Source organism: Plectropomus leopardus, chromosome 18, assembly GCF_026936395.1.
Source record: "Plectropomus leopardus strain MGB_pleo_1.0 chromosome 18, ASM2693639v1, whole genome shotgun sequence".
Classification (NCBI taxonomy): domain Eukaryota; kingdom Metazoa; phylum Chordata; class Actinopteri; order Perciformes; family Serranidae; genus Plectropomus; species Plectropomus leopardus.
In genome coordinates this window covers 12440977-12460034 of record NC_142193.1, presented here as the reverse complement: position 1 = coordinate 12460034, position 19058 = coordinate 12440977, and the positions used below count along the sequence as shown (strand labels likewise).

General features: G+C 37.8%; 1 protein-coding gene across 3 annotated transcripts; it reads left to right on the top strand.

Annotated features, from left to right (window-relative positions):
* Nucleotides 1–125: 125 nt before the first annotated feature.
* stat3 (signal transducer and activator of transcription 3 (acute-phase response factor)) lies at nucleotides 126–18408 on the top strand. 3 transcript variants are annotated; one of them, XM_042504189.2, is made up of 24 exons: nucleotides 126–232; nucleotides 4242–4391; nucleotides 5531–5774; nucleotides 5967–6059; nucleotides 6161–6242; nucleotides 7675–7775; nucleotides 8109–8260; nucleotides 9070–9228; nucleotides 9542–9634; nucleotides 9782–9841; nucleotides 9956–9985; nucleotides 10093–10186; nucleotides 10280–10327; nucleotides 10540–10623; nucleotides 12139–12237; nucleotides 12904–13039; nucleotides 13135–13187; nucleotides 13275–13369; nucleotides 13511–13650; nucleotides 13749–13970; nucleotides 14124–14166; nucleotides 14734–14793; nucleotides 16482–16579; nucleotides 17260–18408. In XM_042504189.2, exons 2-24 carry the CDS (start codon nucleotides 4264–4266, stop codon nucleotides 17298–17300), a joined length of 2355 nt encoding a protein of 784 aa, XP_042360123.1. In that variant the 5' UTR covers nucleotides 126–232; nucleotides 4242–4263; the 3' UTR covers nucleotides 17301–18408. The 3 variants fall into 3 exon arrangements, with proteins under 3 accessions (XP_042360123.1, XP_042360122.1, XP_042360124.1); XM_042504188.2 differs by having other exon boundaries at nucleotides 127–362; XM_042504190.2 differs by lacking the exon at nucleotides 14734–14793 and having other exon boundaries at nucleotides 127–362.
* The last annotated feature ends 650 nt before the right edge of the window (nucleotides 18409–19058 follow it).

The following is a 19058-nucleotide window of genomic DNA, read 5'->3' as shown; positions in this document are numbered from 1 at the left end:
CCTTACCGTGAAGTCCCGCCTCTCGTGAGTATAAGATGTATTCTGATTGGCTAATACAGAATCACAGATTCACATTGGCCGTTGGAGCTGCCATTTAAGTAGTTTGTGGGGTTTGTCTGGCTGGAAAGACTGCAATGTAGGAGATGGGCTCGTTGAGAGGGTAGAAGTGTTTCCCGTGGTGGCAAGAAAAGCAACACAGTAACGACCTTTTCCTCAGTGGTCTCCCCCGCGTGTGAGTGTTAAATTTTCGTAAAAGTCGTCACTGGCTGATATTGTCAGTGTTTTTAAGTAACGTTTAAAGGGTTACAGCTTTTATTTTTTTCGGAGAAACTTTCCAAAGGAGTAAGCTAACCACGAGCCAGGTAAGCGAATATTAAAGCGACTTCTGCTTTTGGCATTTAATTAAGCTGAATTTTCTACACCTGAGGCGGGAGTGTCATTAAAAAGTTACTGCAGACCACATTAAAGCATGGCAAGCTCTATTTGCCATAACGCTATTGAGCTACAATTGCAGCATTGTGAGTAGCTTATGAGTTATTCATGCTGGGGAAGCCATTCTGTGTCCACTATGTTACATAAGTTGTTAAAGTCTTACTGCGTTTTAACTGCAGCTTCTGAGTTCTGCTCGCTCCTAATGGGGCTGATTATATTATAACTAAGACTGGACGTCTTTTTTGGTTGTTCTGTGTGTTCTTTCTTTCTTTTTTTTTCCTCGTATGATTTGGCCTAGTCTAGTAATGGTCATATATGCGTCATTTGTCGTTAAACAGGACTGAAAAATAGCTCAAACTTGCCTAAGATGCATGTTTGGAACCAATGAAATTCAGGTCATTGTTGTCTTTGCCTTAAGTTGTCACGCCCATCCCATCCCATCCATCTGCAGGGCAACATGTCTGACAACTTGCACTGGGATGGAGTCTTTGTGATACAGTGCGTCAGATAGGCTGGTACACTATTGACTGTAATCTTTATTAGAGTCAAAGTGTGATTGTATTGCAACACATTAGGAGTTTGCTTAATGACATGTACAGTAGTACTTTTGTTGTCCCCTGTGTGCACAGAGGCCATTCATGGTTAATGATTTCTTTGTTTGCACAAGTAAATACTTCCTGGAATCTCAGTGACATGATTTAAGGAATCACATTATCCTTTAAAGTTTGGGCCACGTCATGTGATACCAAGCTTTGGAAGTTGGACAAAAAGCACATGTTTAGGTGGCCTGGCAAATTACTGGTCAAGTCTGCTTGTATACGAAGACACTGACTATCAAAACTCAGACAGAGATGTTTAAGATGAGATGTTTGCGCAAACACCTAATCTTGGCATTTGGATCAATGTTTTTGGCAAAATTAGAGTATTTCTAATTGTTCTAAAGTTCCCTAATGCCTTTTTTAAAGATTGATGTAATCCAGACAAAATGTGTAAATAGTTTGTGGATCCATTTTGAGCTTGTTGTCTAAATATTTGTCCCCTTTCATTTGATATTATGTGGTTGATATTGAGCAGCCAGTAATAATGGGACATAAACTTCGTACCAAACATTGTTTTAAATAATTATTAATCAATAATTAAAAAGTGTTGTGCCACTTCTGTAACTGTACTGGGTCATGGGTAATCCTGCATGGATCCTAGAGAGGAGACTTATTTTACAGTAGGTGGTGAGTTTATTATTAACTCTTTATTAAATGAAAGACATGGAAAGTCATGATTAAGGAAGTAGATGATTCGGTAAAAATCTCACTATGTGAAGAGGTTTGTAAATTGAACCTCGTGAGCATCCCAGTTTCCTCCTTCCTTGGCTTGTCTGGTTTCTTGAGAAGGAAAGAGAAAATGAAATACCAGCTTGAGATTGTTTTTTCCTTTTAACCCATATTCACCAACACTTGAAAGCAGGAAATACTAATTTAAATGATGAGAAAATGAAGTGTATCCTCATATCATTGACAGTGACTCAGCTGCTCTTTGATGTGATCCTCTCAGGGTTTTCACATGCCCAGAAATTCTTACCAAGTAGATGCACCTTTTTCACATTTCGCTGAAAGAGGAACATGGGTCATAAAGAAACTGTAACATTTGAAGGACAATTTGTGTTATGGTTCTTACATATTATAAAACCCCTTACCTATGATTTCAGCGAGAATAACTTTTGCAACTGAATTCTTGTGGTTTTCCCACGGCATTGACTTAATATAGGTAAAACTTATATACTCACTCTCTCCCTCCTAGTCTCTCTTTCGCTTTGTTTTTCACTCTCCAGGGGTCACAATTAACTTTTTTTTCCATCAATAGAATTGGATAGCGAATGTTCAAATTTTACACTTTGACACCCAATAGATTACCATTGTTTTTAGGCTGGTGAGAGAGGCATATGTACCATCCACTTACATATTTTATCAGCATTTGGCAAGTGGATGATGCTGATTTTGAACCTTGCAAATTGCCCACATGGGACAAAAAAAAGGTAAAAGAGAGAAAGTATACTTTTGTTTCAGGGTGCCCTAAATCCAAATCTGTATGAGATTGAACCTTACACTGAGTTACCAGTTTATTAGGTATATCTGTACAAAATTATACAGGCCATTACATTAGGTAATACATTTCCACAGTGGCCATTTTAAGCCTCACACCTAAATGGTGTGAGACCAACACCAATATTATTAGTAACACCTATGCTCTTTGGGGTAAAGCTTGCTACAGTGTCTGCTGTGGTGCAGGGCTGGTGGATATGGAGAATATCACAATATTTTTGAGCAAAATACCTTAATATCTGTATTGCAATAATACTGTAGAGTTGACCGTTTGTGCTTTCAGAAATATTTACACAATCGTATTCTTCATGAATATTCATCAGTAATGTGGATAAGGGCAAGTCAAATAAAACGACTAGAATATTCTGGTAGAAAATTACTTTACTGTAATGTAACCTTTAAAACCAAGAAAAGACACTACAATATCCAAAATCTAAGATGATATCTAGTCTCATAACCCAATATTCTATCATTATTCTGTTATGAGACTAGATATCATCTTTTTTAAAACTTTGATCTTTTGTAAATGTAATAATGTTGAGTTTTTGTTGAGGTTATGTTAGATAAAAAGTGAATAACTCCTTTGTAATTTTGAGGCTGTAGTTCACGGTGGTGCTACCTTGAAATTTATTAAATTGAGAGCTGCTTTAAATTCTCTTTTCCCGCATTTATATAAATGAGGCGGGAAAAGCTTAAACTAATGATAAAGGGGTTTATCAAATTCACTATACAGGAATCAGAAACATGGAGAGATGTCAAATTCAAATTTAGGTACTTGTTTTAACTTTTTGTATGAGTTTGTTATCAGTACTATCTTTCTGACAGCAAGAGCAGTACCTCAGCTCCTGGAAACAGAACTAAGAACTAGAGTTCAAGAACAGGTCTGAGTCATCAGCTGTCAAGGGTCATCAGTGCTTTGCTACACTTCTGTTGTCGAATCGGGATTCTGTCCATTGTTGAGCAGTGTCACTTGGCACCTAACTAGTGACTAATGAGACTAAAGATGAAAATGCAGCAGTATTCAGAAGTTATGTAAGAGGTTTAAACAAATGCCTCAGTAGGTCATTTAATATGGATGATGCTAAAGGGGAGACAACTTTCTGTTGGATTATTTGAGTGTCTGGTTATTGTTAGTGTCCAGTCTAGAGCTCTCCAGGGGACACTGTAGCCTGCTGTTGGTAAGATGAGACGGCTAGCAGAACCTACAATGTGGATCTGATCAGTAATAATAGGTGTCCCTGCAGAAAGCTGAATTTATTGTCTAAGCTGCTTCTCAGAAAATGTGTATGATGAAAATGTCTTGTATACCATAGAAGGATATGTCTCTCTGGTTTCATATCTGTATCTAATATAGCTGGGAAAAGGAAGTGTGGTTTTCATTGTTTTTAGCAAAAGCAGTTGGGGCAAATCCTCAGCCAAAGATCATTAGTTCCTATCTGCTTAGGGAGTTGACAGCTGTTCATGTTGGCCTATATTTCTTGGTGGAGGCGTTGTGTTTCAGTGAACAGGAAGTGGCTGTGCTGAACAGGAGGCCTCCCAAGAGCCTGTCATCATTTTCAGAGAAAATCTGACATTTAGCTATTTCTCTGAGGTCAGTGTGAGTGTGATATTCAGATATGACATTTGACGCTTATTTAAAAATAATTATCAAAGGTGTGCCTTCTCCAAGATGTTCTTGGCTTTATTTATTGTCACCCCATCTTTTTTGTGTAGGTTTGAGGAGGTATAAGTCAGGATGGCCCAGTGGAACCAGTTACAGCAGCTGGAGACCAGGTATCTGGAGCAGCTCTACCACTTGTACAGCGACAGCTTCCCCATGGAGCTACGGCAGTTCCTGGCCCCTTGGATTGAGAGTCAAGACTGGTGAGAAATAATTAAATTCCTGGGCTCTCTTATGAAAACTAATTTGTCTCTTCTCTCTGCTAACGTTTGACATGAAATTGCTCTTATCCTCCACTCTCTCCAGTTTGGCAGTTGGCCACTTACCATGACTTGCTGATAGCTTGTCACGTAGAAAGCTATTGTGTTTTAGCTTTCACTGTTACCCTCTCCCTTATCATGACTTCTCCCTCACTTTTGACACCATTACAGGGAGCCCATGCATATTATGTATCACATATTATGCTCTTGAACAATTCTGGGTGGAGTGATGACGCTTTCTTCTAAGATGTTTTTTAGATATGTGTATGTATGTTTTGAGGGCTGAATCGCAGAAGTAGTTGCACTGCAGAAGAGTGTTTTCTCTCCATTTTGTATTTAAATTATCATGAAAAAAAAAAAAATTTCCCTCGAAGTGATCTCCCACAAATTTGATACAGAATGTTTTTATGAGACAAAAAGCATCTGTGAATGTGACAAACTGCATATTCTCCTTTTACCTCCTGTTAAGGGGAATCAACATTTGAAGCAAGACATTAAAAATGAGCAGAATGTAAGCCTCTTGCCATTCAATCAATACCGACTCCATCTTCTGCAGCCATCTGTAAGCAGCAGCTCTTAGGAAGCTGAGTGACAGTGCTAACCTGCCCTCACCAGGCTGACTAGGAGCAGAAATTTACTGAAACAGAATAGGTTTGATGTTGGCTTCATGGGAAGAAATCAACTGCAATTTTATGTACTGATACATCGATTTTATTAACCCTCCCACCTTGGGGGAATCCTGCCTGTAGTGAAAAAGGCTCACACTGGGAGCCTTGATCACGTAATGTAGATAATAGGTCCAGAATATATACAGTGGGATATTTATGTGACTTGTGACAAGCTATCTGTGCTTCACTCAGTGCAACAAAACTAGTCTTTAAGTGTAATTACTGTGGATTGTTTCACTTAATAATATAACATTATATAAATGTAAAATAAAATAATATTTAAAAAATCTGTTTGATGAGAGGCACAAGTGAGGGATTTCAAAAATGCTTCTAAAAATACTTTCAGTGGGGTTTGGCTGTTAGAAGGAACTAGAAATGATCAAATCCTTATTATCTTATCCTGTTGTTCATCAGGGCTTATGCTGCCAATAAGGAGTCACATGCCACACTTGTTTTCCACAACCTCTTGGGAGAAATAGACCAGCAGTATAGCCGTTTCCTGCAGGAGAACAATGTCCTCTACCAGCATAACCTGCGCAGGATTAAACAGCATCTGCAGAGCAAGTACTTGGAGAAGCCAATGGATATTGCCCGCATTGTTGCCCGCTGTCTGTGGGAGGAGCAAAGACTGCTGCAGACTGCCACCTCTGCTGCACAGGTAAAGAAGAGCTACACCAACATGTAGCATCATCTTCATCTTCATCTTACATCAAATAGCTTTACTTCAGGAATTTTAGGCACTACAGCAGTGATATATTATACCTTTTGAATCAAATTATAGATACATGTCAGTCATAAAAGGGTTGGCTCCATGGTTCTAAATGTTAATGTGTGTTTTATCTTCTTGCAGGATGGTCAGGCAGCACATCCCACTGGGACAGTAGTGACAGAGAAGCAGCAGATCCTGGAGCACAACCTCCAAGACATCAGGAAGCGGGTGCAGGTGAGTTTCCGTCAGAGAATTCCCGATAAGTATTTAGATATGCATTATAAAGATTCTGAACACTGATTTGTGCCACATGACTCGGTCTTGTTTTTATTCAGGATATGGAGCAGAAGATGAAAATGCTTGAGAACTTGCAGGATGACTTTGACTTCAATTATAAGACACTGAAAAGCCAAGGAGGTATGTTATAATTTTTGTTCTCAGCTTTAACAGTGATATTGATTTGTTGGTAACATTCTATAGTTTTTCTTACTTGTTTGAACACATTTTTCTATTCAGAAGTTAAATTTTGAAAACTGTTGATACATGTTGTTTGCAAAATGTCCCCTAACACATAAAAAAACAGTAAAAACATGCAACAGAAGCAGATATTTTTATCAAACAACACAACTTGTCCAATTAAAGTATTCTTTCAATCAATAATTACACAATGGACAGCAAAATTAAAAAATACATCAATATGAACCACTTCAACCTGATTTTGTGCTGTATGCCTATGATATTTGTTAATACTTGGCCAAAAGAGGCAAGCAAGCTTGTAATAGCATGAGCTATATTTTTTTCTCTTCAAAGATGATTTTGGTAGAGATAATAAAACCCTGCAGCGCTCTGCACTTTATAAACTTTACATAAAAAAGACATTTTCGCTGTGGCATCTTTTCTTTTGTTTGTTGATAAAAGAGGTGTGCAAACGAGTTCCATGCAGGTCTATTAGAGATTCATCATTATGCAATAAAAATGCAAGTGATTTCTATGACCTGTGAGTAAATGTTTTATTTTTGTTTTACGCAGTCAATCCAATACAGAGTTTTGGGTCTTCGCATGAGATCTCTGTTAACCTTCTTGAAAAATGTGTGAAAAATGTGTGAAAAATGTGTGAAACCAAATTAAAAAGTGTCAGCGCATTTAGCAGAGCAGACTTCTGCTGTGCCAGTTTCATATAGCGTGTTTCAGCAATCCAGAAAAACTGTAACTCAGGTCAACCCTGTCTCAGATGAACTCTTAAGGCTTTTTGGTACAGATTAACCCTTTGAAACCTGCATTGATATCAGTTTTCTCGTGCTGCATGCAGACACTTTTCATAAGCATTCAAGCCTCTGAAACGTGAGCAGATTGGTTTGATTTCTTTCGAAAACATGGGGAGAAAGGCAATGAGTAACTAGGCATGAAATGTCTGGAACATTGCAAAAAAAAAATGTAAAAGGTGAAAAGAAAATTAACGGAAAATTTGCTAATAGAGAGAATTACTAGATTATTATCAAATAACAAGAAAAAATCAAGAAAACTAAATGTAGAATTATTATAATTATATATTTAAAATCAAGGTACAGAAAAATATGATCATTTATATTTGTTCTTTTTATTTATTTTAGCACTTTTTAAAGGTCATTTCTTGTTTTTGTTCTTTTGGTTTTTGGATAATTTCACTTAATCTTCCTGTAACTTTTTACTAACTTTCTGCTAATATTTGAGTCATTTCTTGATAATTCTCTCATTGCCTTTTTCCATTTTTTTCAAAGAAATCAAGCCAATTTGCACACTTTCTAAATAGTTAAATTAATCACATGCAATGACATGTGACAATCCTAAGACATGTCCACTCTCTGTCCAGAGTTGTCCCAGGACCTAAATGGAAATAGTCAAGCAGCTGCCACCAGACAGAAGATGGCTCAGCTCGAGCAGATGCTCAGCGCCCTGGACCAGCTCAGGAGGGTGGGTGTCTGCTTTACCAGGTTGTTACTTAATGAAGAGTTTCTTTTGGCAAATGGAACAACACCTTCAGTTTCATGGTGGTGTGTTTCAGGTTCACACCTACCTTGGGGTTGTCAACTAGCACAAATGGCAGAAGAAACTCTGCTGTAGAGTTGTATGCCGTTACCGCCGTGAAACTGGAAGTACTGCTGTCTTCCATTCTGCATTTTACATGCTAAAAATTTAGTTACGTTTGAGAAACAGTAACATACCGTGCAGTGGTGCAGCTACCATTTACATCTGCCTCAATGTGTAATTAACTGTTTAATATGTTCTGTGCTTCTTATCTTGTAGCAAATTGTGACAGAGATGGGAGGCTTGTTGACCGCCATGGATTATGTACAGAAGAACCTGACGGATGAAGAATTAGCCGACTGGAAGAGAAGGCAGCAAATTGCCTGTATTGGAGGTCCACCTAACATCTGCCTGGACCGCCTCGAAACATGGTAACCACTTTTGCAATTTGCTAAATCAATCATTGGTCACATGAGTAATCAATCGATTATATTAAAATGCCTTTAAAAAAACAAAATATGTGTTTTCTGATAATTATAACTGTATTTAAACAAGTTAGTTCAAATACTATCATTCTGCCTGTGAAGTGTCTGATAACATACGAGCAGATGCAACTGTTGTCTTTGGATGCACCAGTAATATAATGCTTTGCTGGAAGAGAACATTTCCCTTATTTTTTTTTCCTTTTCTTGGGGCGACAGTAGCTCAGTTCTTAAATATCATTAAATGACTTGGCCTGGGAACGAAAGGCAGCCTTCTCACTCTGCGATCCCTCCTTTTAATTAATTTAATTAATTTGAATTTGTCCTGTTTGTGTGTGTGTGTATTTCGGGCCTGTGTAAAAATGACAAAGTGAAAAAAAATGGAATTTCCCCTCAGGGATTAATTTTTTCATTCTGCATGTGCATTTCCTTTTCCTGCTTAAGTAAACATGTTTAAATGTTCATTTTGATGACTGTAGTCAGATGGAATACATTAAAATATATGAAAAATATCTTTTGAGCACAAATGGTCGAGATGTTTATACAAACTTTAAGAAGGGCAGTAATCTTTTCATGGCCAAATCATCAAGTCATTATAAGAAGTAGTATAAGTACAGTTCTGATCAAAGTATCTAATAAGTATTGTTGGGCTTTTGTACCATAAAAATAATATTTTGCTTAACACTGACTCTGGAGTTTGGGCTCTGCTCTTCTCTATTTTATGTTTTATGTTAAACTGGGTATAATTTTCCAACCAGGATCACATCTTTGGCTGAGTCCCAGCTTCAAATCCGTCAGCAGATCAAGAAGCTGGAGGAGCTTCAGCAGAAGGTGTCCTACAAAGGAGACCCCATCATCCAGCACCGGCCCGCCCTGGAGGAGAAGATAGTGGATTTGTTCAGAAACCTGATGAAGAGGTACCGTATGAAACAAAAATGTACCGTGCCGCCATACAGTCCTTTTTTTGCAAGCATTATTGTGGTCACATAGGAACAAGGAACAATAAAAGTCACACTTATTACTGATCCTGAGCTTTTAGTCGCATCTTACTGTCTTCATTCAGCAACTGTGATGACATCTGAGCCATCTCAATTCTCTGAAGGGAGTCTGTGAGACGTTCTTAAAAGTTGCAATTAATTGTAAATCAACTTTCAGGTTTCTCCACCATAGGTTGTTGTTGGGATATTTACTGGAATTTGTCTTTCTAACACAATCTATTCTGTCTTTTAGTGCTTTTGTGGTTGAAAGACAGCCCTGTATGCCCATGCATCCAGACAGGCCTCTGGTTATAAAAACAGGCGTGCAGTTCACAAATAAAGTCAGGTAAGATGCAAGCTTGCATCGCTTAAGCATCACAAAGAGCATACGTATTTTTACACATTTTAATGGCAACATTTTGTGTATCCTATATGATGGAGAGTGCAAAATATATTCAGTATATTCTTGTGAAATCTTTTTTCTTTTTTCTAGGTTACTCGTAAAGTTTCCTGAACTCAATTACCAGCTGAAAATTAAAGTTTGCATTGACAAGTGAGTTGTATTTATCTGCCTTTCTAACATCTATATGAAGTGTTTATGGATAAGACACTGATATGGATAAAGATTTTAGGAAATACTGACTGATTTTAAGTATTTGTTTTTCAGGGAATCTGGGGATGTGGCTGCAATTCGAGGGTATGAATTTGATAACACTTTTTAACAACACTTTTTTTGTCCAGAGCATTTATTTTGTGTTATATTAGAAAAGAGTCTCACTCTCTGCTCTATTTTTAATTTCTTAGGTCACGAAAGTTTAACATCCTCGGCACCAACACAAAAGTTATGAACATGGAAGAATCCAACAATGGCAGCCTGTCAGCAGAGTTTAAACACTTGGTGAGATATAGAGGCACAGCTCTTACAGCATGACTGTGATGAAGCTCTCCGATAAAAGCTTGCTGTAGAGCACTAATTTCCTGTTTGTTACAGACCCTGAGAGAGCAGAGGTGTGGTAATGGTGGTCGGACCAATAGTGATGTAAGTACTATTTTGACACATTTCACGAGAATAATGTAAATTAATGCTGTTAAATAATCTGCATTATATTCAGCCTATATTTGTGGGGATGATACATTTTGTGGTTTAACATCTACAGTAAACAGTTTTCTTGAAATTTGATACACATGAGCAGTGTATCCATACAGTTAATGTTTCGTCCTGTAGAGGTTTGAATAATCTGTTTTCTCTAGGCCTCTTTGATCGTCACAGAGGAGCTCCATCTTATCACGTTTGAGACAGAAGTCTATCATCAAGGCCTGAAGATCGATTTGGAGGTCAGTATTAGTCACTATCTCTGTCATGAACTTGTTTCCGGATTCTCATTTTCATATAACACCAGAAGTGGACGAAAATGTAAAGATACAGCAGCCTTGTTCTTTGACACCTGTATACAAATGAGTCATTGACCTGACCCAGGATTATTATACAAACTAGTTAATCTGCATTTATTCTTGTTTATTTTGACCAAGATGTAAGAAACTAAGCAAGAACTTAAACATTTAGCCAAAACAACTAACACTACAACTAACAACACTAAAACATGCATCTTATGTGGCCATTAGACATATTATCATTCATCATATTCACAAATCCAGCCCAGATCTTGGTGTGAAATGTCTGTTTGGGTCTCTAGAGAAAGTACAAACCTTACACTATCATAATATCTTATGCTAAGAACAACAGCATGTCCTCTGGCTGTAAAAGTAGTATTATGCATCTGCAGTAGTGAAATCGACGTACGGTTTAATAAACTTAAACAAAGTAAACATGATTTTCCAGAGCATCAGTAGTGGTGTGACAGGAAAACCAAATACCCAGCAATTCAAAGCATCTGTGGTGCTGTAAATGCTGTGTCAGCACAGGAACGCACAGTTACTGAAATTAGAATACAGTGGTTTGACATGAAAATTGAAACAAAAATTCATTGCCCAAGCCAAGCACTCAACAACTGAAGGATGACAGGAGGCCTGTCCAAAGCATCTTAGAGCAGTATGTATGTCATTCAGCTGAATAATGTTTCTTTAGCCCACAAATTTAATAATCTATTCATAGTCATTACTCTTGACATAAAATAATCTATTTTTGATAACATGATATTCTTGTGTCTCTTTTATGTTGGTTTCTTTACACTTAACGAACAATTTGTGGATTGTCATGATAAGGAGTGTTTTCTGTAACTTGGTAACAGGACTCTTGACCACTCTAAAATCACTGGTGAAATTCAGAAAGTAGTGTGGTACCAGAAAGATAGGCCCAACTTGTACGATGAGATGCGATACGATATGATATGATTCGATACGATATGATATACTTTAATGTCTGCGTAGGCAAATTTGTCTTGGACTTAGATGCTGCGTCCATAAATGCCTTTACAGTCACAATAAAACACACCCCATATGAACAAAACAGCACTAGCTGTACCAAACTGCACATACATTGCACATAACACATGTTGCACAAACTGTGCTGTTAGAACATCATGGAATCCACTGCACAATACCTGCAGCCTTAAGTGTTGTTTAAAAGTTTGATGGAGGTAGGAACCAATGAGTTTTTAAAAAGTTTGAATTTGTAGTGGGGAACTCCGTGTCGTCTGCCAAAGGGTAAGAGCTGCTATAGATACGAACAAAACCAAGAAGAATCTGTCTTATATTGCTTCCTGCATTAGGCCCTGTGTACTGAAATAGAAGCAGAGGGTTTTTTTAATTTGTGCAAGAGTCAATGTTGACAAGCCATGATATAACTTAATGTTATATGCTTATATATAATATGTATACATTTTTTTGCAGACTCATTCACTGCCTGTGGTAGTTATTTCGAACATCTGCCAGATGCCCAACGCCTGGGCTTCCATCCTGTGGTACAACATGCTGACAAATCACCCAAAGGTAAGACAGCACACTCTAGTGGTAAGGGGCTGAACTCTGAGGGGGAATGTTTCCACATCAAACACCCTGTAAAGACCTGCTATCAGCATGTGTCTCGGGTTATCCGATCACAACTGGATAGCACTTAATACAGGTGTGAACAGCCACCAAGAGGCATTTCCGACTAATGACACCACTTGGCGGGGTACTCTGGGACGCATTTGACCACATATGTTTTGTAGTGTAAACAACGTCATCAATGCAGGATGTGATGGTTGTTTGTGCTATTTAACTTACCTGTTTTATGTTGAGTTGGACAAAGTATTCTGTGACCATCCTTCTTTTTTCCTTATAGACAGAGATGATTTTAATTTCTGCAGACAGTGACATCTCCAGCTGTACCAACACAACTGCTAACATGAGCAGCAAGCGTGCTACAGTGCAGCTAACAAAACTGTGGACGTAATAACTTTTCAGGGGGCAGTAAAAAAAATCTGAACACAAGTGCTCAGCTGGAGACACATGATAGGTTTGAACGGCAATGTTTCTCAGCTGTCCACTTGAGTTCTGATCACAGAAATTCATTCTAATATTGGGTCCAGACAGGCTCACAGTTTTATATCTGTTAATGGTGGGGGAAAAAAAGAGCTGTTTTTAAACTATGTTGGCTTGGGTGTCTCTGTACAGAATGTAAACTTCTTCACCAAGCCTCCTGTGGGGACATGGGACCAGGTGGCTGAGGTCCTAAGCTGGCAATTCTCCTCCACCACCAAGAGAGGCCTGACCATTGAACAGCTCACCACACTGGCTGAGAAATTACTAGGTTGGGTGTCATTCCTTAAAATCTCCAAAAATGTTTAACTTAACACTGTGTTATAAAGTGATGTATGATTTTATTTTCTGTTATTGTCCATTTAGGACCCTGTGTCAACTACTCTGGCTGTCAGATCACATGGGCCAAGTTCTGTAAGGTACTGAACTAAAAAACACATATGGATCAATCTGCTGTCTTGCCATTGTGTTGCAGTGCGAGTTATTTTTCTCCTTCCTCTTCCCAGGAAAACATGGCTGGCAAAGGCTTCTCCTTCTGGGTGTGGCTGGACAACATCATTGACCTGGTGAAGAAGTACATCCTGGCACTGTGGAATGAAGGGTGAGAGGTCGCCCTTTGTTGTACAAATCCCCGAGCATCGCCTCTAAGTGTTTTGACATGCTGTAGTCAACAGCTTTAAAATAGGCTTACTATTTTAAAATTTACCCTCTATTCATATAACTTCCTTTTGCTTTTCTGCAGGTATATCATGGGCTTTATCAGTAAGGAGAGGGAGAGGGCCATTCTTAGTCCTAAACCTCCTGGCACTTTTCTGTTGCGCTTCAGTGAGAGCAGCAAGGAGGGCGGCATTACATTTACATGGGTGGAGAAAGACATCAGTGGTAAGTTTTTTTTGTTTGTTTTTTTTACTGTGTAATTAATCTCCCAATATCTACTTTATTTCCTCTTGTGATAACTAAGCTTTCTTGTATGTTTCTAGGAAAGACCCAGATGCAGTCAGTGGAGCCCTACACCAAGCAGCAGCTCAACAGCATGTCTTTTGCCGACATCATCATGGGCTACAAGATCATGGACGCCACCAACATCCTGGTTTCACCTCTAGTGTACCTTTACCCTGATATCCCCAAAGATGAAGCTTTTGGAAAGTACTGCAGGCCAGAAGCGGCTCCTGAACCGGAGATGGGAGGAGACTCTACAAGCTGTAAGTCACCACCATGTTCTTTATGCATCATTTAAGAGAATAATAATAAATAACAATAAGAACAAATAATGCTTAGTATGCATGTTATATCTTGTTTTGTTTTTTATTGTGGTCATCCTTTTTTAGTGCTAACATTTTATTTTTCCCTGACAGCTATTCAGCCATACTTGAAGACAAAGTTCATCTGCGTTACTCCGTAAGTAACTGTCTTATTTTTAAGTCGACAGTATTTCGGGGAAAATCTCATGCCACCCGGTGACCTCCTGTTATGCTGGCTCTTCTTTCTAGCAAATATTTAAGAAAAGAAGCGATTCCCTGTCAGTGTTCCTATTAAAGATCTGCACCTCCTTTTCTAAAATTTCTTTTTAAATATAAAGAAAGCAATGCGAGGTGTTCAAAGAAAAGAGAACAAAGCTGTTTTAACTCTCACTGTGAGTCACCTCTGTTACTGGAAGAGCTATCACCTGGGTTTGTGAACCCCGATTATGTGTAGATTCAATTCAGACAGACTTCAGTTCACACTTCATCAGGTTGTGTCTTCACCAAGCGTTTCTGACCAGAGTTCACTTCCATGCTTCTTATGCAAACTGTTATTTGTATTGGCTATCTGAGCTAAACCAACAAAATAAAGGAGCTGGGAGGAGTGAATCAGAGGAGTGTATCCGCAGGCCAGTCAGCCATGTGTGCTTTGGTTGGTCATGGGTTTGATGGTGTGCTGGTGGGTTGTGAGGTTTCTCAGTGAGATCCTGACCTGTCTCCGTAGGTGTCCCTCCGTGTTCATGGACTTGCCGGACAGTGAGCTGCTTGGGAACGGATTCCCAGGGTAGGCGCTCGGGGTGGGGGTGGCATGTAGGGCTTTGTTTGTGCATCTTGTCACTTTTGTTTGTGTGTTTGGTGGGTGTCAAGGACATAGGTGCAGTACGCCCACCTTCATTATTCCTTGTTTGTTTCTCAAAACCCACCACCACTTTTTTCTTGTCCTAATACAAGAGCATCTACCTGCCATTCATCAGTTTTCATTTGGTTCAGGTCGCACCGTTTCCCAAACATATGTGTCATAATTTGTCAACGACATTCTTTTTGATGGTTTTGAGGAAAATTGATTGACCGGATTGTTCAGAGAATAATATCATTAATGGAAAATAATTGATGCGTAAAAGAGAGAAGTTTCTCCTCTTCCCATGTACCACCACAGGACTTTATTTTAGAAAAAAATATGTACAGTTGTCAACAATGAGAGACGAACAATTTTTTGATTCTGTTTGAAATATGACATAAATTACATATATGGTGATTGACAATTTAAATGATTGTTTTCCATAATTAGAAAGACTACACATCAAAACATTGCACGTGATGTCATAATTCTTTCTCTTGCTGAAGCTAGGATGGCCGTGTGTTTCACAGTAGGATGTACTCACACTAGCAATGAGTCTTGTATAAAGATCAGGGGATGATGAATAAAACATATCCAATAAGATAATGTTACATTTTTGCAAACATAACAGCCATGTTTGTGAAGTATATTGTGCAAGACGAGAGATGTGGTTTACTGAGCAGTTTCACACAAAACTAAGTAGTATTACGACAAACTGCGACTATCTTGATTTGCAAAATTGTTTTTTAAATTGACATCACATGTATAATTCATGGGATATATTCAGGGTTTCTGCGCATCCTTAAAAAGTCTTAAAAGTCATTGAATTAATTAATCATAAAATAAGACCTTGATTGACGTCTTAAATAAATACATCTTTCAGTAGTCTAAAATGTTAAGATAATGGAAGCAGGATTTTATGAATCATGTTTTTCTGATGTTGCATTGTAAAATCCCAACTTTGTTGACTTTGTCCTCTATTCCATGAAATAGATGAGGCAAAGCCATGTCAATTTCAACAAAGACAAAAACAAAATAATATTGTACATGGTTACGCCTGAGTAACGGCCTGTTTCGATCCACCAGCTAACTAACCAACATCTGTTGTCACATTGTATTAACATCAATTTAATGTTAAGCATTTTGTGTTAGTATGCTCAGCACTGCCTGAAATCTACTCATCTGCCCTCTGTTTCCTGATCTAATTCATGGATTGTATTATTAATATCTGTATATGTATCAGTATTTTACCACAGATCCCTCCCATTTTATATCTTCTGTGCACGCTGACACAAATGTTGAATTATCTTTCTGTGAGGAGTCTGTTTAATTCACATATCGGTGGTTACTGAGTAAAAACATTACTCCATCAAAGCAGCTTCACCACAGCCCTTTTACTTGTAGTAGCCCTGTGGTCAGTGTGATGACGACAAAACTGATGTACACAAGTTACTAGTTAAGCTTATCACCTGTGGTAAAGTGGGATGACGAAGATGTTGTCACTCTAGTTATATTGAAAATATTTTGACTAATTCACAAACAGTATGTCAGGAATCCACGTGTAAGTGTATGTGTGGGCATTTCAGTGTCTAATATTTAATTATTTGTCTCTTCTTGTTTGTTTTTTTTCACAGCACAAACTCTGGAAACACCAGTGACCTGTTCCCCATGTCGCCCCGCACCCTCGACTCCCTGATGCACAATGAAGCTGAAGCCAATCCAGCACATTTGGGTGAGTCAGTCACACACACGGTCTACGTTCTGGCTGCACAATAAATCAAATATTTATCATGATCACAATTTTGGTTTCCCAAAATTAAATGAACTTGATTGACTGCAATAATGATGTTAAAATTGTGTGCTCTGCTTATTAAAAACTCTGCTGCATATCAAAATCTAGCGCCTTCTAAAGTGACAATCAATCTCCTCTTGATGCGCAGCGACATGACAGCTCTCATGTCGCTGCCCGTGCACCCCGTAGCTGCAGCCTGTGAAAAACCTTCCCAAATGTTGAAACTGCATACGGGCAATATGAAAATAATTCGTTCATCACCATCATTACCCGTTACTGAGCTTTTTGGATTTAGGGTAGGACAAATAATATGGGAAGAGTGCATAATACATTTCTGCACCACAACACAACTTAACTTGTTAAACCACTTATATTTCATCATGTTTATTTTTATTTAGCTTATGTGTTAGATACAATTTTATATATATATTTTTTTTTTGTAGGAGATGCACTGTTGCACCATTCTTATTTGATGCAAGTTTTTTTTTATTATAATTTTTGTCATAATTAAGCAGCCCTAGTGCACATACACACACTACTTGTACTTTTCATAGGGCACTCATAGAAATAGCTTGATCAATAACTAGTATTAATAGCCTGTATTTGGATTTTTTCCACAGAGTCACTCACTTTGGACATGGATGTAGCATCACCAATGTGAACACGTGTCAAGTTTCTTCTTTCTCTTTGTTGGAATTGGATATTGTGTTGAGACAGGGGAATTTGTGATTTATTTTCTCCTTTTGATCACAAAATCTGTCTGTATAGTTCATTTCTTGTTCCTACGTAAAAATGATTCACTTTCACACCAGAGGAAACGGATTGATTTTTAAAAATGTTCTTAAAAAGAGCATTCCCACTCATTTAACTTTTGACTGTCCACTTGTTGCTCAGTGTGTGAAACTGTTAATTAATACCAACCTGTTGTATTGTAAGCAGCATCCTATCCTGTTCAGTACTTCCTCATCTTAGTACATGACTCGTGTACCTTTTAAGTATTTGGAATTATATTTTTGAGAACATTGTATTTTTGTGTTATTGACTTTTTAAATGGTTATGAATTCATGTTCTTTTCTTCGAATGAGAAAAATGTAAAAAGAATAATTGTTGTATAAGCTATGCCGCTTTGTAATTGTACTTTTTGATGCATTTAATGGTCCTTTTTAAGTATGTTTTGCCGTATTTTGAATCCCTGCCAAATGTTTTGTCACAGGTGTTCCTCAATACCTTGGTTTCATTTAAAACAGTTTCTGTTTGATTGTAGATTTTACTCAAAATAGAATATTTCTATTATTTCTTTGAGCTATTTGACTTGTTTAAGACACTGCTGAGGTTATTTTCTTGTACAAACAATTTTCCCAGCAAAGTGTTGTGAGAAACCTTCAAAAGTGGTGCTCTGAAAATGCTTTTTGTCCCTCCCACTTAAATATCGTCATTTGTGATCATGTGAATTGCACTTGCTTTTGAAATTAGCAGTTTTCATTTTTTTCAGATATCAGATAAAATGAATCACTTTATGAATTGTTTTAAGACAAACTTGTTATCAAAATAACCATGGATGCTTTGTAAGTGAAATATTCCACTCTAACAGAGTGCACACAGTAAGGTGGGCTGCAGTTAAATTTTAACCTTTCAGTTCAGTAAAACCCATCAGTAGAGTTTCATGCAGGCCACATTTGTCTGCCATGCCATAAAATGTCGAGGATTTCTGTAAAATACGCTGTCACTATTTGTTTGACGAAAGGCAATAAAAACAAGTTAGCACTAAACATTGTATAGTAATCTGTGTAATTGGTGACATGCATGTAACTTATGTCAAATGTGTTCAAGAATGAAAAAATGTAAATGTAACAATATCTGAACAATAGGAGTTAGAACAGTCGAAGAACGTGACAGAGATGATGTGTGCAGTATATACAACATTATATTACCATGTAACTGCTTTAACAGGAGGACCAGATGAATCTGTGAATTATATAAGGATTCATACAAACTGAAAACATAGAGGATTGGCAACACCTGCAAGGTTAATAACTTCTAAAACAGGCAGTAAAAAAACAGCAGTCTTGACTGACCTTTATGCTCCAAAGTGGTGAGAAGAGCAAATTAAGATTCAACATAATAGAAGAAAGTGAAGCTGAAATGATTCTTAAATGTGTAACTTGGGTCAATGCTCAGTTTAGTGTTTATGCAAAGACTCAAGGTTGTTTTTTCTTTCACTTATGTATCATTTAGTGATTTATGTAAGGACAGCTTGTCCTTTCAGATATAAAGCAGATAAAGACAAAGATGACGTGTGTAAAGAGAAACAGATACCAGATCACATAGTGCTGCATGAGGACATTACTATTTTTGATCTGGACACTGTAAGGCTGCTAAACTGGACAAGAGGTGACAAGCTGAAGTTTTTTTTTCAGCC